The 25,593-nt window shown below is 50.2% G+C and overlaps 1 protein-coding gene across 15 annotated transcripts in view; it reads left to right on the top strand.

The window, feature by feature from the left end:
• The window catches only part of FBRSL1 (fibrosin like 1), a 289,992-nt gene that overhangs the window by 83,681 nt on the left and 180,718 nt on the right, over nucleotides 1-25,593 (top strand). For all 15 annotated transcript variants that reach the window (XM_074205181.1, XM_074205178.1, XM_074205190.1 and 12 more), the window contains exon 2: nucleotides 2,057-2,260. In XM_074205181.1, the coding sequence (XP_074061282.1) occupies nucleotides 2,057-2,260 (204 nt within the window). The remainder of the gene's footprint in view (nucleotides 1-2,056; nucleotides 2,261-25,593) is intronic.

Here is a 25,593-nt window from a genome sequence, read left to right as displayed (position 1 = left end):
GAGAAGGGAGGGCAGGGAGGGGAGCCAAGCTTGTCTGTGCCCACCCTAGGAACGTGGGGGGAGCAGCGGGTGACGGCGGTAATAACAGTGTGTGCGTGCACACACACGTGCACACACTCAAGCACGCACACACACATGCACACACACGTGTGCACGCGCACACACGCGCACACACACACAATTATCCATGAGGAGCTCAGGTCTCATGGAACTAGGACCAATCTCCAGAAAATTCTACACTCTTCATTTCATGAGAAGGTGGGATGAGGAGAAGGCAGTAACCATTTATAGAGCGTCTACTGTGTACCAGAGCTAAGCATTTTACAAAAGTGATCTCACTGCCCTGTTTCCGGTATTGTTGCTCGGATGAGCCACACTCTTCCATCAATCATCCGGGTAACACTCATTTATTAAGTACCTATTGTATGCTAGGAACTGGAGATACCAAGACCATTCTGTTCTGGGGGGAGCTAGGGAGGTAAAAGTAGATCTATACAAATATATTCCTCTGTACATCTATATAAGTGTGATCTGTCCAAAAGGATTTATTAAACATCTGATGCATGCCAGACTCCAGGGAAAGGGCTGAGGATTCAGATGCAACCATCCCTGCTATCCTAGATTAGAAATGGGAGGGATCTTAGAGAGCTGAAAGGGAAATTGAGGCTCATGACTTGACTAGGGTCACCTAACATCCTTTTATTCCCATCTAAGGCATAAGGAGTTGCTATTCAACCAGGACACGTCCACATAGAAGTTCTTATGTTCGGCTTTATTTTGTAACTTGTCCCAAAAGTCTTGGTGTGGTTTTTCTACTTTAATACCAAGACTTTTGGGGCAACTGTTATTTAAAAAACATAATTGTATCTGAAGTCCAGTTTCATGAGTCTGGTTTATCTTCATTTGCTTTTGCATATTGAGATGAGGTCTTAATGGTAGCAGCTTTCATGTGAAATAATCTTCTTTACTCAGTATATTATTTCTGTTGGATGTAATGATCATAAGAACCAGCTGTGTATCTGTCATTCATGCCTTCCCTGTTAGAATGGAAGCTCCTTGAGAGCAGGACCTGCTTCTTTGTCTTTTTACTCCCTGGACCATAATGACAGAAGCTTAAGGATTTCTTGTTGAGGAATTGATACAGAGCTAGTGGATCCATCTTCCTCATTTTATATGCGACGGACTTATGTGCCATCAGAAGTTAAACCATTTCACCCAAATCATGCAGCTGTCTGTAGCAATGTCTGTATTTGAACTCAGGTCCTCCAGAACCACTTGCCTTTATCTTTTATTTATTTATTTATTTATGCAATGCAATGCAGTGGGGTTAAGTGACTTCCCCAAGGCCACACAGCTAGGTAATAAGTGTCTGAGACCGGATTTGAACCCAGGTACTCCTGACTCCGGGGCTGGTGCGTTATCCACTGAGCCACCTAACCGCCCCATGCCTTTATCTTTTTAATAACACCCAGCATTATTTGCAAAACTTGTCAAATTCTCATCTAGATAGATACTTGGATCAAGTCACTTAACTGCTGACTCTGATCTATAAAATGGGGATAATGATCCCTTGGGGTAGGGGGGGGTGGAGATAGAAATGAGAAAGGAACAAAGGTTTATCAAGGACCTACTATGTTCCAGAAACATTGTAGGTGCTTGTTTGATTCTTATGAAGTAGGATCCCCATTTTACAATCAGGGAAACTGAGGTAGATTGGAGTTATGTGACTGGATTGGAACTCCAGTCTTCCTGACTCCAAGCTCCACATTCTGCGAGGGTGTTGTTATGAAGATCAAATACAATAATGATTTCCTATGTTTGCCAACCTTTCAATACTATCTAAACAGGACCCTTGAACCCTGGGGCCAGCTCTCTATTCTTGACTCCACCTTGTCTTCCTCTTGCTATACACATAAATGCCAGTTAAAATTTGGGGAGACTGGAGAAATTTGATTTAGATTGAAGGGATTTGGGGGTCTGCAGCAGATAGTGTCTTTCTGAAGTCTCATTGCACTCACTTATCTACCTTCTGCCTTCCTTCTCTCCTCCCCTGCAGAAGGATATGGCCCTGAAGCCTCAGGAACGCAAAGAAAAGTGGGAGCGACCGGCCAGCAAGAAGGCCCGAGAATCTGAAAACTGTCCTTCGGCTGAGCCCAATGAGAATGGACACGGCCCCCGGGACGCGGGGAACTCGGAGCGGGAGACTGAGCGGAGCAAGGAGAGAGTGAAGAAGAAGATCCCCTTCCAGCTCTCCGCTCAGGTAGGCAGGCATCCTCAATAGGGTGCAGGGATTGGGAGAGAAGGGGGGACCCTCTCTCGGGGTCCTGAGGGTGGGACAATGGGGAGAAGTCAAGGCTCTAACAGTTTGGTTGGGGCAGTTATGATGAGTCATTGAGTGCTAGGAGAATTCCTTTTGAACCTCAGGATGTGGGGGCAAAGCTGGGGAGAGAGGGGGGCACTGGGGTCGGCAGAGCCCAGGAGGAAGATTCTGCCAGTCTCCTGCACACAGTAGGCATTTAATAAATATTCATTGTACTGTAATGTATTATGTTGGGATCCCTGAATCTTGACCTCCACTTCTTCCTAACAATTTTGTGAGCTAAGCCGGAGATGGTCTGTAGAAGCAGTGACCTGTCCTCCCCCTGCAGTTTATTATCCGTGAAAGCACTTGAGTCTCATCTCTTTCTGACTGGATGGGTTCTGAGGCTCTGGGAGTCTGGAGCGTCACCAGGGTACCCTCCTCTCTCTATTCCCAGGGAGCGACTTGGTTTTCGGAGCTGGGTTAAAGATTCCTGGTCACATGTGGTAGGGGAGAGGGTTGGGTGGGGAGGGGGCTGGATTGCCGAGAAGGCATCTGTGCCCCATCTTAGAGACTTAAAACCTGAGACCCTCAGAGACCACTGTGTCCCGTGCAGACAGGGAAACTAGGGCCTGACAAGGTCATAGGATCCTAGATGGGAAGCTCGAAGGGATCCCAGAGGCCAGCTAGTCTAGCCCCTCAATTTACAGGTGAGGAAACTGAGACCCAGAGAGGTGACTCACCCAACTTCATATGGGGTAGATTTGAACCCAGCGCACTCTGCCAGGGTTTCCTTCCCATGGAGGAATTGGGGATCAATTTGAACTGCTGGCGAGTCTAAACCTCATTGGTTTCTGTAGAGCCATGGATTTGGCAGCCTTTGGGAAAGGGATGCCCTAAGGGCAGCACTGCCATCTTCCTTTTGCTGTGATTTGCTGCTGCCACCCCTCTGGGAGCTCATTGCTGGTAAATACAGAGACTGGCAGGGGTTTTACTCCTGTGCCTTTTGCCCCAGAGGGGTTCCCTTTTCTTACTGAGCCTTTAAATCAGCTCCCAACCTTAGGCACGATAGGCCAATGCCTATGTCTTTGCCCTTGCAGTGGCCAAGGGGACATTTGGGGTAATGGGCCTGGTTTTAGAAAAGTGTGGTTTCAGCTTAGGGACCTCTTAAGGAAGGGGTGACTTGCAAAGCCATGGGTTCTTGGTTCAGAGGTAAAATGCCCATGCCAACCTGGGGCTCCCTGATCTTCCCATCCAAATTGTCCATCCCAGTCAGTTAGGAGGCCCAGTAGCCACACTAAGTTTTACAGTGGAGGGATTTGAATAGTCATCAGCAACTTTTCGGAGGACTCAAAGTCAACCTTGTGACCATCAATCTCCATCTATTGGTGTTTATGTGAGCTCCTGCCCCAAATCTGTCTGGCCTCCCTTCCAAAATTTATATGGAAGTTTGTGTGTGGGGGTGGTGGCAACTCCCTGAGGATAGCGACTGCTTCATGTTTCTCCTTTTATCAGCACCTTGCATGCCTCTGACATAATGTTTGCTTTATAAAGACTTATTAAATGATTGCTCCAAGCTAAGGGTTAGTACCGACTCCCAAAGATGATGGTCTTAGGGTGCGAGGAGCTTGGAGCTAAAAACTATTCGTTAGTTAAGAGTCTGGTAGAGTGAGGCTGCTCTTGATGGAGTTCCATGGAATCCATTCCCCTCACTTTACAAGGAGGAAGCAGATAGAGCACCCAAAGAGAGGCAAGAAGATCTGAGTTTGAATCTTGATTCTGTCACTGTGTGACCCTGGGTAAGTCATTTTTTAGCCTGGAAGTAAAAATAACACTTTACCTTCCAGGATTGTGAGGATCTATAGAATTGCTTTGCAAGTCTTCCTGTTCTCTAGACATACCACAGACTACTATGTCATTGTTATTATTGCCATTATTGTTAGTGTTATTACTGTTGCAGATGAGCAAACTTGAGCGTCGATGCAAAATGGGATTTGGAACCTTGGCCTCTGACTCCAAAGTTCTTTCTCCTCTTAGATGACAGATTGTGAAACAGCAGGTTTCAAGAGGAATCTCATTTGGGACTGGAAAGACTTGTTTTTAATACCTTTGTCTGAGCTATAAATAGTACCCACACACATTCATATTTATAAAAGCATACGCATGGGTGTAGGCATCTACCTGTTTACACACACACACACAGGCACATCGGGAAATTCATGGAGTCCTGCTTCAAAGGTACCAGCGGAGAGACTGGTAGCGACTGTAGTAAGACATTCTATCCTGTGTTTGCTCAACCCAGAACAAAATGGCAAAGAATGGAAGGGTTTCTGCCTTGAAGGAGCAGACATTCATACGTTGGGGACCTGGAACCAAATTCTGTTCTGTTCCATTGTTACGTGAAAGGTGTATCATTTGAACAGGGCCAGGTGGTCAGGGCTGGGTCCAAGCTTGCTTTCTGCTCATGGCAGGACCTGGGACCAGTGATGGCACCAGGTCTCTCCTAAGAGGGGATTTTACAGTTACTGATTCATTTCCCCCGGATGACAGTGTACCATTCTAGGATACCACAGTTGGACAGACTACACCTAGACCGGGTATTAGAATTGAGGCCAGAACACCTGCATTGGACTTGCTCTGCTGCTTGTTGGCCCTGTGGCCTTGGGCCAATTGTCCCTCTTTGATCTGTACTTATCACCTCCATCTCATCACAAAACACCGTAGTAGCCCCTTGCTCTGCCATGGTTTCCTGCTGCCACTGATAGAATGTCAGATCTTGTTTTGGGGGCATTTGAAGACACTCAAAAATTGGTTCCAGCCTTTTTTCCCCTACTTATGATTCCTTCAAAGCTGAAAACTCCCAGTTAGGATACTGTCATTTTAGAGTTGATGGAGCCTGGTCTTTGGAGAGAGGTTAAAGGACTTGTGTGTGTGAGTGGAAAGATTTGATCTTTAGATAAATCTATGAATTGTTATTACCAGTACTGCTCCTATTTATTATTACTATTTTATCACCAATTCTGTCACCAACATCACCACCACCATCACCCAATCAATACCACCATTACTAGACAGTGAAACCTACTCTGCCTACTTGACTTGTTCCAATGAGGTATTTAGTGTCTGTTGAATCAATCATTTGAATGAATGAATGCATGCATGAATGCAAATGCAGCTGAACTAGATCCACTCATGTCTTTCCCATCTCTCAACCCTGTTTTAGAAAGGACAGGATGTAAGAATGCTTGCCCATGATGGTGGTGTTACTATATCATAGGAAGCTCCATTGCACAAACTGGTGATATTTCCTCCAGAAAGAAAAGACTCAGGGGAGACCTGATATTTGTTTGTTTGTTGCGAAAAATTTTGTTTTGGGGGGATAATGGAGCAGACTACTTATTTAAACTCTTTGGATGCATCCCATATCAAAATCTTGAAGTAGGGAGCACTCATAAGCATAAAGGGGGGAGAGGTCTCTTGTACTACCCTTACCCCAGTCTGTTCTTCATCTTCTCTTTAGCATTGGTTCAACTCCTTCTCTTAGTTAGAGATAGCTCCCTGTACCTTTGAGGAAAGGTCTAACTTAGTGCCCCTTGGTCCCTAAGGTCTGTCTTGAGGACCCCTTTCCACCTTCTCTTCTTCTTCCTGCCAAGGTCTAGCCTGGCCAACATCTCCTGCCTCCCATAGTCTCCGCTGAATCTGGAGACCCCCCTCACTGTGGCCTAGCCTGTGTAAGGCTCTCTCCCCAGAGGTTTAACCCTGGTGGCACCTTGCCTCGCCACATGTGTTTGTGGAGTCCCAGAACTGATCCTGGGAATCCGGAGCAGTTTCCTGATGAACCCGTTTCTGCAGCTTCTCCCCCTTCTCTCCCAGAAACTCTGGGCTCTCTTGACTTCAGCCTTGCCGAGGCAGGAATCCGGAGTGCGGTGTTTACTTTCTTCTCCTTCCTCTCCTTAGGCATTTGGCCCCAGTTCAGTCTCAGGGATTAAGTATGACTCGGTAGTCCCGGTGCCTAGAATAATACCCAGGGGGTGAGGTTTCTGTTTTTCAAACCCTTGACTGACTCTTTTTTTCAAAGGTTGGAAATAAGATCACCCTTCATTTCCATGGTGAGCCGAGTGAGCCCCATGCCTCCCTATTCTTGGGGTGGTAGGCAGGGCAAGGCCCTCCCCAAGGGCTCTCTGTCTTTGGAAAGTTTATCCTCTCCTTCTGACCCAACCCCCCAGCTCTGGATATACTCCCACTGACCATAGCTTCTAATGGGCTGCTCAGAGAGGGCTTGGGGTCCTGGTTGGATTTCTGGCTTTCAAACCAGTGACAGTGAAAGCGAAAATCTGGAGGGTGAATGGTGGCTTCAGTCTCTCTTCTTCCTCTGTACCCCCCGTCCCCAAATTCAGGGGAGATGGGAGCAGCTCCTTTGTTTCCAGGCCAGAATCCAATGGTTGGACAGTTCCAGATGTTTGCCCAGAAATGCAGCTGCTTTTCTGTTCAGTAATTCAGTCCCTCCCTCAATGACTGGGTCAGTGAGGAGTTTCTTTTGAGGAAAACAAAAGCGTCTTGTTTTGGGGCCTGCACTTTAAACCCCAGCTGGGGTTTGGGCTGCTTGGGGGGACGGGTCAGCATAGTTCCGAGGGCTGTGGGTGAATGGGAGACGTGTGCCCTCCCACACTCGAGCATGTGCACAGAAGATGCGTGTGCATCCTTGGCTCGGGACCAAGACAGGAGCATGGGCAGGTCCAAGCCAGAACAGGGGTGGGTAGGTCAGACTGGAGCCTAACGGGGTCCGCTGGCCCCTAGTGAGAAAGGGAAGTGGCCGTCAGGGATTTGAGGGTGGAGAACCTGGGTTGGAATCCCTCCTCTCACTTTTAAACTTGTGTGACCTTGGCCAAAGTTTCATTCTCCCCATCCCTTAGGGTGCCAGTTCCTTATCTGTATAGAGAGGGGGTGGGAGTAGATGATCACTGAGGTTCTTCTCTGTCTATCTCTGATCCTGTGATCCAGTGAGTGCCAGATTTGAAACTAAATGGAAAAGAGGATTGTCATGCCACCCCTTGAGTGATAGGACCTGGGTTCAGATCTTCCTACCTTCACCTTTGGTCCCTTCTCTATAAAATGGAAACAGTTTGGACTGATTGGCTTCTTAGGTCCAGCTAGACCTCATCTGATGTTCTGTCCTGTTCTTCCATATGGTGCCCATGCTGACCAGAAATACCATCTTCCTCCCCAAGATGCAGGCTCCATTCAGGCCCATAGGTCCCTGACACGTGATCCCTCCCTGGCTTGAAGGGGGGACAGCATGCACATGGGGTGTCAGTCAAGTCAGACCATGAAATCATGGGCCAGAAAATCCAGTATTGTGTTCCAGGGAATATTGTTATTTATGTTTTAAAAATGACATTTAAAATAGGAATGAGGACTCCCACCTGTGATTTCATTGGAATAAGGAACTTCTAGAAGAGGAAACTCAACTCTACCTGGTGCTAGTTGGTACCTTCTCTGTAATTTGGGTGCCCTATGATAGCTCAGGTCACTCCACCCTAGTTTGACCTTGTATGTGCATAGGCCTCTGGGAGTCCAACAATGAGAAATCAAAACTACAGAATCACAAAAGTTGAGAGTTGGAAGAAATTCCAAAAGGATTTCCACCCCCCCCACACACACACCCCATATCTGCAAGTGGCCAAGCAGCCTAGAAACCTGCCCCTGCCCCTGCCCCTCCATTTATATTTCTCCTTCATTATAGAGAGAAGCGGAGATGGGCATTTGGCTATGTCCCACAACTCCCTCAAAGCCCAATCCCATCTCGGCCCTGGCCTATCTCCATGCCTGCACTCACTTTGTCCACTCATTTGAGACAGGCATTCCTGCCTCCATTCAGCAAATATTTGTTAAGCATACCTATTGTGGACTGGCCTAGGCCCTGGCCTCCTACGGGCACCTCCCTAATTCTGGAGGCCTCAAATTCCTCACAGTGCCTCATACCAACCCATACTCTATTCAATCTGTCAAAAAAATGTCCATCTTTAAAGGAATTCCGTGTTGACTCCAACTCCACGCATTGTAGTGTCTCCCTGTTGTCTCAAAAGAGTTGTCGTGGAGTATTTCGGTCAACTCTGATTCTTTGTGTGGCCCTCATTGGGGTTTTCTCAATAGAGATGGTTTGCTATTTCCATCTCTAGCTCATTTTTATAGAGGAGGAAACTGAGGCAGACGAGTTTAAGCGACTTGCCCAGGGTCACATAGCCAGTAAGCATCTAAGACCAGATTTGGACTCATATCCTCCTCTATCCTCAGTTCCACCTAGCTGCCCTATGTCCATATAAAAGACTAATTGGACATTGAAGGTCCCTTGGATCCCAGCTCCCTCCCTTTTCATTCTAATTACACTCCACCCCATCTACCTGTTTCCTCCCATCCTAAATCCATTGTGTTATCTGTGCGTGGAGCAACTTCTCATCTTTACCTGCTGGCTCCCCTGCATCCTTCAAGCCTCAGCTTGCTGGTTTTCTCCAACTTCCACAGCCTTCCCTTCTCTGGCTGCTTGATCTTCCCTTAGAATGCAAACTCCTTGAAGGCAGGCACTTTGTATCTCTAACACTTAGGACAGTACCTACCCAATAAATATTGATATTTGTTTCTAAAGTGGATAGAGCCCTGGTCAGGAGTTAGAGGCTTGAGTTAAAATCTGGCCCACCTATTCTCTAACTCGCTGACCGTGGGACAAGTCATTTGATCTGGAGGTCTCCATCTGTCTGACAGTAAAATGGTGATCGAAATAGAGCTGTCAGGGTGGTTGTGAAGGTCAGAGGAGATGCTATTTTCAAAGTGCCCCTTGCCTCTTTCTCTGACCTTAATTTAATCTTTGCTCTTACTTTTTAATAGGAGGCTGAGGCACGACTACTAATAGCGCCTGTCATTCCCGGGGTGCAAAATTGGGCCTGTATGAGTTTTCTGGAGGAGGCTGCATCTGAGTTGGGCTGTAAAGAGCTTTAAATGGATGGAGTGGGTGATAGGAAACTCTTACAGGCCTAAGGGAGTAAGGAGTGGGCAGCTAAGGTGGTACACTGGATAGAGCACTCATCTTCCTGAGTTCAAATCTGACCTCAGACACTTACTAGATAGGTGACCTTAGCCAAGTCACTTTTCCCTATTTACCTCATCTGTAAAATGAGCTGGAGGAGGAAATAGTAAACTGTACTGTGGACACAGGAGTCTTTGCCAAGGGAATCCCCAGTGGGGTCCTGAAGAGTCAGATACAGCTGAACCACAGCACAGGCCTGAGGAACGTTGTGAAGGAAGGCATCAGTGTTCTGTTTTACCTGAGATTTAGTCCATCAACACTAGGGAATTACAGTGAATTTTTGAGCTAAGAAATAGCCAGCCCAGATCACTGTATGAGAAAGATTAGACTGGGAGCGAGTTGGAGATTAGATTGGAGAGCTGTGTGCTGAGGTCCTGAGATTGTTGAGGAGGCTGTGACATTGGTCTGGGTGCAAGGAAAGTAAGAAATGCCCCAAGGTCATGGCAGTGGGAACTGAGAATGGGCTGTGAGTTGGTAGGAATTAGCAGGCCTTGGTGCCTGATAGGATATTAGGACAGAGGAGTCCTTTGTTGTGCCTCAGTGGAGGGCCACAGATACGATACACAATACAGACCATCTGACTTGGTTTGTTTCTTTATGATTTTTCCTCCCTTCTTTTGAAGCTCCCTTTTTAAAGTAAGTCACACTTCTCAGGGATTTGGGAAGAGAGATACATGGGGAGATACAGGTGATTTTTAAAAATAAGTTATTGATATACAGTCTAAGAAGAAAGAGAGACAATAATCTTTTATTATGAGGGAAAGGAAGGGGAGTGGAAGTTAAATAACCCTAGGTTATTAAACTTGGAGGCAAGATAAATGGAGGTGCCCAGACCCAAGATTAGTGAAGTCAGAGGTGAATGGAGCAAATGAGGGAGAATGGTAATAAGCTTGGTCTTGGCAACATGGGAGCTTAGATCTCTCTAGAGCAGGGGTGGGGAAACTTTTCTGCCAATGTACAAAATTTAAAAATTAGCCTGCTATATTTGATGAAACATTTAATTAATTCACTCCTAAAAAGCACTTAGATTTATTGAATCTTAACTGCCTGTGGTTGCTAGCAGTGCCAGATCACATGATTCCTAGGGTCCACTGACTGGACATTCCCTGATCCTGGTCTAGCGATTGGAATATAGACTTAATAAATGTTGATTGATTGGTTTTAGAACTGGAAGCTGGGTGGCTAGGTGGCGCAGTGGATAGAGTACTGGCCCTGGAGTCAGGAGTTACCTGGGTTCAAATCCGGCCTCAGACACTTAATAATTACTTAGCTGTGTGGCCTTTGGGCAAGCCACTAAACCTTATTGCCTTGAAAAATCTAAAAAACAAAACTGGAAGCCATCTAGGTAGGAAGCAGAGTCTTAGTGAGCTCAAGGTCAATCCGGGTAGGAAGGGTCAGACCTGGATTTGAACCCTTGACTCTAGGCATCAAACCAGCGCTCAGCCATAGACCCCTGGATTTAGAACCAGATGGGATTGCGGGGACCATCCAATCTCACCCTCTCATTTGGCAGATGAAAAACTGAGCCTCACAGGAGTTAAGTCACTTGTCCAGTGTCCTGACAGATCCAGCAGGATTTGAACTCAGATCCTCTTAACTCTAGTCCCTTCCTCCTGTCCCTTTGCTGCCTAGTGCTTGGAGGTTGTGTGCCAGTTTGCATTCCTTCCCGGGTTTAAGAATCTTCCTAGAAGTGACAAGCTGAAGCCAGGGCTGTGAATTAGTTTTCCAAAGGAGAGAGAATGGAAGAGAGGACCTTTGGGAGAGCGTACCCCCTAGGAGGGATTGGGAAGGAGAGGAGTTGGGTTAGGAAAGTAGCAGCTTGTACTGGGGCTGGGGCAGCTGGGGGAGCAGGCAGTGGGGCACAAAGGGTGGGCATCCACATCAGAAACTACAGAAGTCAAGGAAGATGGGAATGGGCACCGGCCAACGTAACAGTTTGGGGCCATTAGTGGGCAAGGAAGCCAAGATTGTGGACTTGGGGGAGGGGAGGAACAGGATGGTGAGGAAGTAAGCCTGGAGGGATTGTCTACTTGGAGGCGTTGGCAACACCCGGGCAGGACCTGAAGCTTCAGTTACAGCCTGCACCAGACTCCAGTGTAACTGGGGAATGTTTGCAAGAGAAATAAAAAACAGAATAAAGGTGTTTGCCCTCTGTTCTCGGAGGACCAGACAAGCGGGCGAGTTTGGGTGGGGGGCTCCCCCAGAGCCTCCAGAGCCCCCCAGGCCGGGGCCGGCTTGGGGGAGGCGGTCGGGGTGAAGCGACCTGCCCAAGGTCACTGTCAGGTGCCCATCCTCCTGGTGACTACAGTAGCCACGTGATGGAGTGGGCATGGCGCTTCTCCATCCTCAGGGCCGGTGCCCTCGTGTCTGCAGTGTCGGAGAGAGAAGGGGGCAAGGCCAGGGGTGGGGGGCAAAGCTGGGGGTGAGGGGCGAGGCTGGGGGGATGAGGTCGGGGGTGAGGGGGCAAAGCTAGGGGTGAGGGGCGAGGCTGGGGGAGTGAGGCCGGTGATGAGGGGGCAAAGCTGGGGGTGAGGGGTGAGGCTGGGGGGGGATGAGGTCGGGGGTGAGGGGGCAAAGCTAGGGGTGAGGCTGGGGGGGCGAGGCCTGGGGTGAGGGAGCAAAGCTGGGGGTGAGGGGTGAGGCTGGGGGGGCGAGGCCTGGGGTGAGGGGGCAAAGCTGGGGGTGAGGGGTGAGGCTGGGGGGGCGAGGCCTGGGGTGAGGGGGCAAAGCTGGGGGTGAGGGGGCAAAGCTGGGGGTGAGGGGCGAGGCTGGAGGGGCGAGGCCGGGGGTGAGGGGGAAAAGCCGGGGGTGAGGGGCGAGGCTGGGGGGGCAAGGCCTGGGGTGAGGGGGAAAAGCTGGGGGTGAGGCTGGGGGGGCGAGGCCGGGGGTGAGGGGGCAAAGCTGGGGGTGAGGGGCGAGGCCGGGGGTGAGGGGGCGAAGGAGGGTCTGTTGGTTTGGAGGATGAAGGGGGAGGGGCGGCTTCGGCAACAAGACGGGGGGAGCAGGAGACCCCCCAGAGGCCTCACTTCCGGGGGCGCTGGGTTCCAGGGCTGCCCCCGGCCCGCCCTCCCGCCGGTGGGGGTGGGGAAGCGGGAGCCGGAGCATGCGCGCTGCGCAGCGGGGGCGGGGCGAGCTGCACCTGTCTGGCGCGGGAGCAGGTGGCCCCTCCCCCCGGGCCGGGTCTGCGGGCCCCGCGCGCCCCCTGCCGGCCGGAGCCCAGGCTGCAGCCGCCGCTCCCGAGCCCTGGCCCAGGGGGCTCCGGGCTGCCTGGGCTGCCCGGGCTGGCACCCCGAGGCTCCACCTGTGCCCGCCCCGCCCCACAGAGAAGGGAGCGGGCCGGGGTTTGCCCCCAGCGCTGTAGGCTGGAGGAGTGGCAGTGCGGACTTGTAGGCCTCGGGGGCAGCTTGTGTGCGGGGCCCCGGGGCCCGCCTCCCCGTCCTGGGCCGAGCCCAGACACACACAGCCGGCCCCCGGGGCCGAGCCTCGGGCCGGGCCGCAGCTCCCCTCTTCCCCAGCCTTGTTTCCGCGGGGGGCCGGCTGGTTGGGGGCAGCCGCCGGCCCCGGACTGAGGGCTGCCCCCCCCCGGACTGAGGGCTGCCCCCCCCCGGACTGAGGGCTGCCCCCCCCCGGACTGAGGGCTGCCCCCCCCCGGACTGAGGGCTGCCCCCCCCCGGACTGAGGGCTGCCCCCCCCCGGACTGAGGGCTGCCCCCCCCGGACTGAGGGCTGCCCCCCCCCGGACTGAGGGCTGCCCCCCCCGGACTGAGGGCTGCCCCCCCCCCCGGACTGAGGGCTGCCCCCCCCCGGACTGAGGGCTGCCCCCCCCCCGGACTGAGGGCTGCCCCCCCCCGGACTGAGGGCTGCCCCCCCCCCGGACTGAGGGCTGCCCCCCCCCCCCCGGACTGAGGGCTGCCCCCCGGGAAAGCCCTTCCTCTCGCCCTGCCTGACCGGGAGGCTGGCCTGGGCCCTCCCGGGGCGGGGCAAGGGTGGAGGGTCGGGCCGCGCCGCCCCGGGCCCACACCAGCAGCACGGAAAACAAGCAAGACCCCAAACGGACGTGAAGCCCCTGGCCGAGGGCTCCCTTCCTTGTGACCCGGGGCAGTGATGGGAAGGGGCAGAGCTGGGACCCCCAGCCCCAGAGACAAGTGAAGTGCTGGAAATGCGCCTGCGCCGGGGGGCCCTGGGGCGAGGGGGGAGGGGGAGGAAGAGCCACAAAACAGCCCCCAAAGGCTTGAAGCACCCCCTGCAGAACCGTCAGGCTTGAAGAAGGGCCTGGGAAATGGGCCTCCCTTGCTTCTTTTCAGACTGCCACTGTGGAAGGTTGTCTAGACTGCCCCGTAATTTGGTTCAACTGCCTTTTTTCCCTCTTTACCTTATTTTTTAAACGGGGGGTGGCTGGCGAGTTAAGGGGAGGGAAGCTTTCCGAAAGGGTAATGGAGACAATAGTTAACGTTTCTCTAGTTTTTCCAATTACTATTTGTTTTCACTATTTGATGAGTGTATCATCTAACTGGATAGCTGTTGAGTCAGAACTTTGCAGCACATCTTGTTAGTCAAGGACAGAGATCAAAAGAATTCTAACCCATAGCAAGGGAGCCCCGATGACCACTTGCTAGGGAGCCTGGAGAAAGGGCTTCACCTTGGCCTTGGTCATCCCATGCCCAGAGGCCATCCAGGGCACCATTACGCAGGGTCATGCGCAGTCATCTTTGGTCATCTCTTAAGACCTGGGTCTTCCTTAGCCTTGGACTTTTTTGGAAGGGGGTCAGGAAATTGGTTCTGGTGACTGAAGCCTGTACCTTCCCCCTCTAGCTATGGGAGTTGGCCTTTACCTAGGGCCAAAGGTAGCCTTCTGACCCCCTAGACCTGAGAGTCAAACCCCACCTGCCTTTCTCCTTAGTTTTTTTAGGTTTTGGGCATTTCATACAATCCCTGAATCTCAGAGAAGCCCTCAGTAGCCATCCAGGGTCCATTGGAAGACCTTCTGTGAAACTTTGTCTTCCAGCTGTCTCATTCCCCTCTACCAAATCTGGGTGTTCGGCCCTCCTGTCTTGACCCCCCCAACCTCCCTTGCCCAGCCCCCACCCTGGGGGGCCAAGCCGAGCCAAGGTTTCCTCCACTTGTCCAAGATTCTTTCCCATTCTCTCATCTTTTGACTTGTGAATAGTAAGGGGGAAGGGGCAGAATAATGAGAATGGGAGACCATCCAGGTAAGTTTAAGTCATGGGTTAATGACCTAACATTCAGGGCATAGAGCACATTTTCTGAGGTAAAACTGTGAAGTTGTCCCATTATATTTTATAATCATATTGTAGCTATCATTTAAACAAGTGAATTTCAGTGATTTATGCTGGAATCTGGACTTCTCTCTCCAATAATTCTATCTTAGTTGAAGGAAGTTGTAGGGAGGATTCCATGCTACCCTTGTCTTTGAACCACATGAGTGTCTAGCGGCAGGAAACGATCCTGGGGGTTTTAGTGGACCACAAGCCCTGTATAAGGCCATAGCCACCATGCTCAGTGCAATCCTAGGTTACATTAAGAGGAGAGAATTTCCAGAGCCTTGAGGTCATTCTCTTTGATCCTTAGTTGAAAGAGGGGGAGGGGAATTGAGGAGGGTCCACTTGCTCTTTTTTGAAAGAGCGAGTGAGAAAGAGAAATCGGATTTAGTTTCAGGGCATAGAGCAAAGCACTATGGGGATGGGAGCTGCAGGTGTAGGCTTGACAGAAGGACGGACTTCCTAGCAATTAGACAGCTGTTTGAATGAGGAGTGGGAGGCCACTAAAGGTAGTGACTTCTCCGTCAGTGGAGGTTTTTATGGCAAGATTGGAAGACTCCTCTACTAGGTTGTCTTGCCTTGGGCCGGGTTGGTCTTTGTGAGTTTTTCCAGGGAGAGGTGCCCCAAGCACCTTGGAAATCTTAAGATGACACCCCAAGAAGAGGTGAGGGACTCCTGTGCTGTTGGGTTGAGAAGTCTGGGGGCAGGTGTGGGGGTGGGACTTGTACTCCGCCGTGGCCTCTTCGTTCCAGTTTAAGCACCGTGTTGGTGCTTGTGCTCCTCCAGGTCGCCTGGGAGGGTGGTGTGGGCTGGATAACTGGAGAGCTAGCCGATACACACGGAAAGCTGCCTTTGAACTTGCGGGTGTCTGTGGGGTCTATTGTAAGATGAGGTGGGGGAGGCAGACTCAGGACTAGTTAGGCAGTAAGGGAGATTTGAGTTCCAACAGCCTCACTATGGGAACATCACTTACTTCCATTTATTTGCCTCAGTTTCCTCAAATATAAACTGGGCATAATAATACCTACTTCCCAGGGTTGTTGTAAGGATCAAATGAGTTAATATGTTTTAAATGTTTAGTATAGTGGTTCACTATAAGTTTTCTATAATTGTTCACTGCTATCATTCTCATGAGGATGATGCAGGTGGACAGATGAGACACAGTGGAGAAATCACTTGAAATCAAGATTTATCTAAGTTCAAATCCAGCCTCAGACTGCGTGACCCTGGGCAAGTCACTTCACCCTTTTTTACCTCTGTTTCCTCATCAGTAAAATGAACTGGAGAAGGAAATGGCAAACCATTCCAGGATCTTGGCCAAGAAAACCCCAAATGGCATCACAAAAGAGTGTGGAAAGTGATTGAACAAAGGACAGATAGACTCTTTGAAAGGGAGTTGGTATTTCCTACAACATTGTGGAAAAGAACTCTGGACCAGGTGTTACAAAAGCCCTGAGTTCAAATCCTACCTTAATTAGCTAGCTCTGTAACCACTGGCAACTCACTTACTAAAATCTTCTATAAAATGAGGATGCCAATATTTTGGGGACCTGCCTTGAGGACTTGTTAGAGATTTCAAAGGAGAATTATATACTATATTTTTTAGAGACTAATCTTTGATTTAATTGATACAGGGGAGGAAACAGGTGAGAATTTCTTCTCAGGTACAGAAACTTCCTCAATTGAAGCAGACCCCTCCCTGCCATTGGCCAGTCTTTGAAAATTGTCCCAATCACGGGAAGCTTTAAACGTTAGACTTTCTTCCGATCTCTTTTCTCTTGGGACTCTGAAGAGAAAGGGAACCCCGGCTTGTCCCCTAGCCAGGCAGCCTCCACCCCAACCCCACCCAGGGGTTGTTTCCTCTGTTCTCTATTCCTGTTTAGCTCAGACACACTTCTGTGAAGTGAGAACAGAGCCAGTGTGGGTGTCTAGATTGTTTCAGGAAGTCAGACTTTCTTGGTTTAAACCAAAATAGACCCAGCCACTGAAGAGTAGACTGTGGGCCTTGGGGGAGGGCAACGAAGGCCTGGATCAAGACTCGGTGATGTTTGCCAGTTCTGCCCCCCACCACACACACACACACACACACATACACAGACACACACACACACACACACACACACACACACACACACACTTCTGCCCCAGATCAGAGAGGCTTCTTCTCCCTGTCTCTCATCAGCCAGAGGGAATTTGAAGCCTGGGCTCCCTCCGCAGCTGGTGCATCTAATCCATCACAGATGTGCACTGGGATCCCTCCCCGTCTCCGGCAACATCTAAATGGAGATAAATAGGACTTAGGCAGCTATAAATAACCAGCAGTCACGCCTCTGGATGGCTGACCTCCTCTTTAGCTCCCCCAGGGCAGAGGGTCCGGGGTTAATCACACATGGGGAGACGGAGCTGCTCGGGAACCAAGGGTCAGTATTGCCGGTGCCAGGCTGCCCCGGGGAAGGAGGGTCCACGGGTAGGCGCTGCTCATGGCCTGTGGCTCACAGCTCTGTGGTCGGCGGTGAGGCGGCCACCCCAGGACAGCAGGGGACGTGGAGTCTCTAACCTGCCCTGTGCCAGGCTGCCACAGCTAGCTGCTGAGCCACAGGCCTGGAAGGGCCCCTTGAAACAAAAACCCAGCCATTCAGGCGTGAGGAAGGAGGCTCACAGGCTCTGAGTTTTGATAGAAGCCACTAGGTGGAGAGAGGAGCTACTCACCGACTGATCAGTCGGCGGGGATGGAGAAGTTGGAGCCATTCTTGTGACGTCCAGAAGAAATTCCAGGATCCCCCAAGCATGGGACCCCTTCCCCCATATTTCCTCCTCTTCCCCCAGAAATTAAAGGACTTCTGAGCTTGGGAGGGAAGCCCTGGGCTTTTCCCCAATGGGTACCACTCCAGTGATCCATACCCATGACCACTTGCAAGTTAGCCATAGACTAATCCAGATTTTTTTATCTTGTCGTCTCTTTATGAAGCTGCCCCCATCCCTCGGATCCTTTCCATTTGGACTTAAGTTATTCTCTTCAGGCTCCTCCTTCCAGCTCCTAAATGTCTGAAAAACATTTGGTGGACTTGACCTTTCTTGTACTCTGTACTCTTTGCTTTCCTTCCGTGGGATATGCTCTTTCGGAGAGTATCAAGGCTTTTCTTTGCTAGCCCGTAGCCTGTACATATTGATTCCCTTGACAGTCAGTGGAACCGGAGATTCCCACAGGTGAGGGTGCACATCAGGGATAGGAGAGAGACAACCTGTGCAGAGTCCCATTGGTCAGAGATTAAATATTAAATATTATATTGGGGAAACAGTTTTTTAGAGCGAGTGAGGCATGCAATAATTATGAAATAAACCTAGAATGAGAAACTAGAACCTGACTGCAAAAGATCTTAAAAAAAGAAGAGTGGGGTTTGGATTGATCCTACAGGTAAAGGAAACTTCTGAAGATGCTTGAGCGAGGGAGAGATGCTATCACTCCTGTGCACTAGCAGTTTGCTATTGTGAAGGATGAGAGACTAGAGTCAGGGAGACCGGTTAGGAAATTAGGAAAGTCCTTAGGGAGGCTAAACCCCTTTCCCAAGGCTATTCAATCAACTTGAGAGAGAAGTAGACATGACTAGCTGCTAAAAGGGCAGAGGGGAGCATTGATCCTGCCAGGCCAAGCTCTTCTCCTTCCTCCTCTTTTGGTTGAGCTGGGGTGTCAAGGAAAGAGAAGGAAAACTTGGCTCTAAGTCCCTGGGGAAGTAGAGAACCCTCCCAGGAAGGGTGAGACCTTCTGAAAACCTAGTTCCTCTCAGACAAGTATATATAAAGAGTCCTTGGAGGAAATCATTGGGGAACCGGCCAGTGACATGTCCTCGGGGACAGGCCACACTCACCTGGGTGAGATTCTGCAGAGCTTGGCAGAGAAGGGCTGGTCACCAGGCGGAGAGAAGAGAGTGCTTGGGGAGGCCCGGGCTCAGGGAAGTAGATCCTCCTCAGAACCCTGTCAGTCTCCTGTTTGTCCATGTTGTCTCTCCTGGGAGACGGGAGCTCTTTTCCCTTTTGTCCCATCAGTTCATAGTCCGGGGCTTAATAAGTGAGTTCATGAATGAATGAATCAGGACGGGCCTGGCATAGGAGGACCTGTGTGTGGCTGTGCATTGTTATGTGTGCGTATCCCTAGACATAGCTCTGTGTGACCACATGCATGTGTGAACCGTGTGTAAGCATGTATGGTTATACACATGGGCCGCTGTGTATCTATAGTATGTGAATGTATGAATGTCCATGAGTGGGAGGGATGGGGAGAAGGAACATATTATATTAAGATTTGTTTCCTTGGGAGGTCTCTAGAGCACCATAGGTGAGGGAATGGGAAGGATGGAGGGGAGCCAGAGAAGGGCGTCACCATGGTTTGATAGATGGCACCTGGACTAGGGAAGAGGAACTCAGGTGTCTGGTCCTCAGTGTGTCACCAGTTCACTGTGACTTCAATAGGCCAACTATCTGAGTCTCAGTTTCCTTTTCTGTAGAGTGGAAAGATTAGACTGGAGGCTTTCATCCGCTTCTGATAGCCTGTGTTCTGGGCCGTCCCAGCTCTGACATCCTGTGTTCTAAGAACCGTCTAGGTCCTGGCCAAACTGTTTTCTGAAGGCCCTTTCATCTTCAGTATCCTATCACCTACGCTCTGTAGATGGTACACCTAGAAGAGACTCCCCAAACCATCTAGTTCAGCCCCTGCATTTTAGAGGAGGGGGAACTAAGGCCCAGGGATGGGAAATACTTTGTCCAAGGTTTCTTAGGCAAGAAGCACAGGCATCATTTGAACCCGGCGCCTTCCCTTACTTGTTCCCCCTCACCATCTGTGTGCATGTGTGTCTATGCTCGTCTCTGGCCATGTCTCTCTCTGAGAGTCTCTATCTCTGGACATGTCTCGTTCCTCACCAAACCACATCACCTCCGACTTTTTCTCGTCTTCAGTCTTTGCTTGTTCCTTTCCTTCCTGGGTAAGGGGCAGGCGGAGGACAAGGGGTTTGAGGTCGGCTCCTTCTGAGGGAAGCTGGGGATGGGGTTGGGATGGTGCTTTAGATCCTCCTTGCTCTCCTGGGAAGTTTCTCCAGGTGGGACTGAACTGGTTGCCGGTGAGCTAGGACTGGCAAAGGTGGGGACTGCATCCCAGCGGGCAGGGCAAGGGTGGTGGCAGGCAGTGGGGGTGGAGGGAAACCTATTGACTCCCCTGGATCTGCCACCTCTCTGCGAGGTGTCTGCAGTCTCTTGTTGGCTGGCGCCCAGGGAGCAGGCATGCGGGCATCCATCTGGCAGACTGGCTGACGACTCTACTTCCACTCAATGGTTGGTGGAGCGCTGGTGCCACTTAGTGGGGGGAGAATTGAATTGACAGCGTATGTGTCGGGAAACCCAAGAAACAGGCCAAAGCCCGGCCCTCCTCCCGGCTGGTCGGGAGGTCTCGGAAGCAGCTGCCAGGGTGTCGGTGGGTGGGGTGTTTTGGCAGGGGCTACGGGGAAGGGGTTTTCTGGCCACAGAGTGTGTGTCAGCACCAGCTGTTCCCAATCACCCCTCCACGCCCACATACCAACACTAAAACTGTTCCTTTGTGTTCCTCAGGGAGGGAGAGGGGGTCTGCACAGCCCAGAACCACAGTGAAGAGCCCAGTCACCTCCATGTCACCAGCTGACCAGTTAGCATTTATTAAGTTCCTACTACATGCTGTATTTAGATGAAAGAAAAAGTGCTAGATTAGCTCAAAGAGACAGAGGTGGAGGTCGCACTGCTTTGTTTTTAAGGGACCCTCATATTGAAATGGCCTCTTGTGTTAGGGGTCACACAACCTCCTAGGGTCCAGCATGGGAGAGAAGACTGAAAAGCAAACAGGCCACTGTAAAAAGTTCTGGTGGTCAGACCCACCCCAAGCCAACATGGGTTTTCTTAGGGGCTGTATGAGATCCAAGTCAGAGAACTGGAAAGAGACTTCAGGGTTTACAGGGAAACTGAGGCCCATGGAGGTTGTCATGGGCTCATCGATCTGGAACCAGAAGGGAATATTGGAGGGGTGATCTAATTTAACTTAGTCATTGTACAGAAGAAGGAACTGAAGCCTTAGCGATGTAGCTAAACTTAGGGACCCAGATCTAGGGATCTTCTCCGGGGGGCAGTTGAGGTCAGAGATGGCTCTCCCAAGGTGGTACGGGCAGGTCTCCGGCTCAGAGCCAGTGCTTTCCCCTCCTTGGATGGAGGGGACGGGGCCTTGGGAACCGTTCCCCACCTGTGAGGAGGCCAGCCTCCCTGAGTCCGAGGTCCCCACTGTGAAAGTTCCCAGTTGTAAATCACCCCATGGTCAGCTGAGACCCCTATGGAGAGCCGGGGGGACCTTCTTTTGACTGTCTGGTCCAGCTTCCTCATTTGATAGATTTGGAAACTGGGGCCTGAGAGGGGGAAAGGACTGAGTTTCCTAAAGCAGCAGAGGCATTTCCTCCAACTTTAAACCCTGCCCTCTCCCTTTTGCTGGCCATATTCTCTAGGGAGCAGCTTGGAGCTAGAGATGAAGGGATGGGTACAAAGTTGGGGGAACGGGGCCAGGAAAGAAGAGTCTGAGGAACAGCTCTCAATCTAAAGTTCTGTAGTGCTCGCTCCTTGTACTCTGGGGACGCTCAGGGTAAGCCCTGGTTGGACTCCCTAGCTCCAGTGCCACTAAAGGAGACCTTCCCTTGTTTCCCCCTTTGGCAGCATCCCCCTTGGTTTCATATTTATCTGTATGCTTGTTATGTCTTTCCTGCACTGGCCCTTCGAATGTAAGCTTTCTGAGGGCAGGGATTCTTTAGTTTTTGTAAAGTGTTGTGCAGATTTTTTTAATTAGACCTAACATTTCCTTTACACCTTCTCATAGAGCCTTTCTGGCTGGAGGAGGTGAAGGAGAGAAACCGTGGACGGGTTCAGGGTCCAAAGGTGGAGCCTTGCCAGCCCATGCCAGGAGTTCCCAAGTCTAGGAGTAGAGTAGATGGTTTAAAGAGGGGCAGGGGGTTGACCCTGCCCAGGGAGGAGGGGTCAGGCTGGGGGGAAGAGAGTATAGCGTGGCTGGACCCCTTAGGGGCAATGGGATCTAGTGGGATGGCCTGCTGAACCCCCAGAGTCAAGTATTCTCCCACCTCAGAGACACTTGCTGTGTGACCCTGGCTTTAGGCTCTCTGCCTCGATTTCTTCATCTGTAAAATGGGGATAATAATGCCTACCCTGCCTGGCTTCCTGTATGGAGACCCTTGATTAGCTTTTCAAATCTTTGTGCAAAAGGCTGCTGTATTATAAAGGGGAGGGAGAGAGGGAACTGAACTTGGAGTCTGGGGGGGGGGGGTCCTAGGTTTCAATCCTGCCTCAGACATTTTAAAACTCCCCTTTCTTTCAGCCTCAGTGTCCTTTTTTTTTTTTGTAAAATACAAGGGGGGGGGGGGGTTGGACTGGATTCTTTCCCGCTGTAGAGCCTGTGACTGTAAATGGCAGCTCTGAGCTCTGGCCCTTGACCTTGGTCCATGCCCAGTCTCGGTCAGTCTATCAACAAACACTCCATAATGGGGATAGATTACGAAGAGAAACAGCCCCGCTGAGGGAGAGGCCTCTTTTTCTGGGCCACGTAGTGAGCTGTTGTTCTTCCCTATCCCCCTACACCTACCCCCCCCCCCAGTTCTATGGATTTCCTGTGGAAAAACACCCCTCATCCCAAGGAAGCCCCTGGAATCCACTGCCGAGCCAGTATTTGACTTGCTAAGGGCCAGCAGCTCCCACAGGCCGGGAACGTGTCAGAAGAAATAAATTTACCCTTTAAGAAACAGAGGGACTAGCCAGACTGGCCGGCCTTCAGCATTTTTCTTGGCTTGATGGAAACAGAACTGGTATGAGGGTGGGAGGGGTCCGACACTCTTGGCTTCACCTGAAGCCTGTCTCCAAGAGGGACAGGAACAGATGCTTGGGATCTGGGAGGGGAAGAACCTTTGGATGTCAAAGGGAACCGTGATCATCAGGGACGGCCAAAGAGAGACAGAGAGACAGACAGAAGACTGACAGCCGGGGTGATTCATTCCTGGACAGCATCTGTGTTTCATCAACATGTATAGCTCTTCCTTGGCTCCTTTAAGTGTGAAGCTGCCTTCTCTACCCCCTGGATCAGAACATTTATCAATGATCCAGGCTCTTCCACCTAGCTCAGGGATTTTTTCAAAATATGCATCTTTAACCCTAGTCATGCAGCGCTCCCTTCCCCTGAAATTCATCTTTTTTTTTTTAAACAGGTTCAAGATCAGGCCTTTTTAGCTGAGGTCCTTGAACTTTTGTTTTAGTTTTTTGATAGCTGTTTCGTAACCCTGTGGACCATACTGTTGTTCATGAGGTTTTCCTGGCAAAAAAAAAACTGGAGCAGTTTGCCATTTTTCTTCTCCAGTGGATTAAGGCAAACAGAGTTAAATGACTTACCCAGGGTCACTAAGCTAGCAAGTGCCTGAGGCTGGATTTGAATTCAGGTCCTCCTGACTCCAGACCCAGTGTTCTATCCACTGAGCCATCTAGGCTGCCTCAAGAAAGTTTAGCTGTAACTAAAGACCTGGAGATAGACAACCAAGGACCTTTAGCATCAACTCAAGGGGAAGAATTAGATTAGAGACCCTGAAGGGACCCGATGCTGATCATGGAGGGGTCTGAGAATTATGTTAAAGTCCATAAAAGAAGACTTTCAGTGCATAAAATAAAATAATCAGACACATTGGAACAACATCAACTTTTCTCAGACTTGGAGGATTCCCCACCATTCTTGGATCTTCCTAAGTCTGGTGACTCGTTTGACCCTTTGGGTTCGTTCGACACCGTCCCTTGTTTTTCCCCCTTCTCTTCTTTGCTGTTACCATTCAGTCAACAGATATCGTTAAATGCCTACTCTGTGTCAGACACTGGGCTGTATACATAACAAAGGTACAAAAGAGGCAAAAGACAATTCCTGCCCTCAAGGAACTTACTGGAGAGTTAAACATGTAGTTTTTCAAGAAATAATTCACTCCTATAGTCTGCCAGCTTCCAGAGGGCTGATACGGATTCATTTTTTTGTCAGAGTGCCTGACACCTAGTACATAATAAGTGCTTGTGGATGAACTGATTCAAGGGAAAAGAGAAAATCATAATTATTATTATTATAGTGCCTACTATGTGCAGCTTGGTGACTCAGTGAATAGAGCATAAGACCTAGAGTTAAGACCTGTGTTCAAATCCAGCCTCAGACATTTCCTAGCTATATGACCCTGGAGAAGTCACTTTATTTTATTTTATTTTTTTTTAGGTTTTTGCTTGCCCAAGGCCACACAGCTAGGTAATTATTAAGAGTCTGAGACTGGATTTGAACCCAGGTACTCCTGACTCCAGGGCCGGTGCTTTATCCACTGTGCCACCTAGCCGCCCCTTGAGAAGTCACTTTAACCTCAGTTTCCTCATTTGTAAAATGAGCTGGAGAAGTAAATGACAAATCCTCCAGTGTCTTTGCCAAGAAAATCCCAAATGGGGTCATGGAGAATCACTTGCTCATTAGATATCAATAAAAAGTTGAAGGGTTGTTCCTGGAGCAGTCAGGTCTTCCCCTTTCCTTGAAAATTCAACCCAACTCATAGTTCTTCCCTTTCCTTATGTAGATATTCCCTTAGGGCTCAGAAGCCAAGGGTTCAGACCTTTTAGAAATTGGGATTTAGGTAATGCTATGGATAGAGCACCAACTCTGGAGTCAGGAGGATCTGAGTTCTGGGTAGACAGGGGTGGATCATCTGTCAATCAATATTGATCAACAGATCAATAGTGGTCTGGTTCTTATTTCTCTGACCTGGGTATAGAACCCAATTGAGATAGGGAATGTGGGGTGGGGGTGCCTTCCCAGAGCAGTGAGGACCCTTGTCCAGTCCTAGCTGTGTTCTGAGGGGCTTCAGCAGAGGCAGGTGAGTGGCCTGTGCCGAGTCCACCACTGACCAGACGGAGAGAACCTCCTGTACATCATAACTTCTGTCTCAAGTTCTTTGCATTAAGAGAGGAGGGAATGCTTGCGTTTCACAGCAAACCACAAAATCAATCCCACCAGGCGTGGGGGACAAGATTTCTCAAGAGTTCCTGCTTCCTTCATTCAGAAACTATTTATTAAGCACCCGCTGTATGTCAAACACTAGTTCAGAACCTTACTGTATAAAGACAAAGATGGGCTTTCCCATTCCTTGAGGGCAGGAATTGTCTTTTGCCTCCTTTGTACCTTCATTAAAGTCCAGCCCAGTGTCTGACACAGAGCAGGCATTTAACAACATCTGTTGACTGAATGGCAATAGCAAAGAAGAGAATGGGGCTTTCCATTCAGTGGTGATGTATGCAGACACACAGCACCAACTAGGGATTCAAAGAACAGGCTTTTGTAGAATGTGGCCCTGAAGCTGGTCCTTGCAGGAAACTGAGGTTTGAAGAGGCAGAAGGGGGAAGATGAGAGCACATTTGAGATAGGGAGGTCTTATAAGGAACAACAAGTTAGCCAGAGTGTATTGGGGGTCCCAAGTCTCAACGAGGAGGCTGGCGATGAATGCTAGGGGAAGCATCTCGTGTTTTTATTCTCAAGGGAGTAGGGAGCCAGGGAGAAGGAGAGTAAATCTATGATGGGGAGATTTGGCCCAGGAGTGGAGCCCGGGACTGGACTGGTGGGTGGTCATTTTTCATCCAAGAAGGTAGACAGATGTTCTCCCTGAACACTGAGTCATCTCAGGGATGAGAAGAGACAGGACAATTCCGAGCTCCCTACAGGATTGAGAGATATTCCAGTAGTGAGAGCTGGGAACAGAGCACAGGTCTGGGGTGTTGGAGGGTGGGAAGAGCTTGGAAGCTCCTGGCAGGAGGAGGGGTGTGGGGGGGAGCTGGAGCTGTTGGATGTCTAAGGGGAGGGAAGTGTAGCAG

The sequence above is a fragment of the Macrotis lagotis genome, chromosome X (genome assembly GCF_037893015.1).
Source record: "Macrotis lagotis isolate mMagLag1 chromosome X, bilby.v1.9.chrom.fasta, whole genome shotgun sequence".
NCBI lineage: Eukaryota > Metazoa > Chordata > Mammalia > Peramelemorphia > Peramelidae > Macrotis > Macrotis lagotis.
This window is presented reverse-complemented; position numbering and strand designations above follow the sequence as displayed.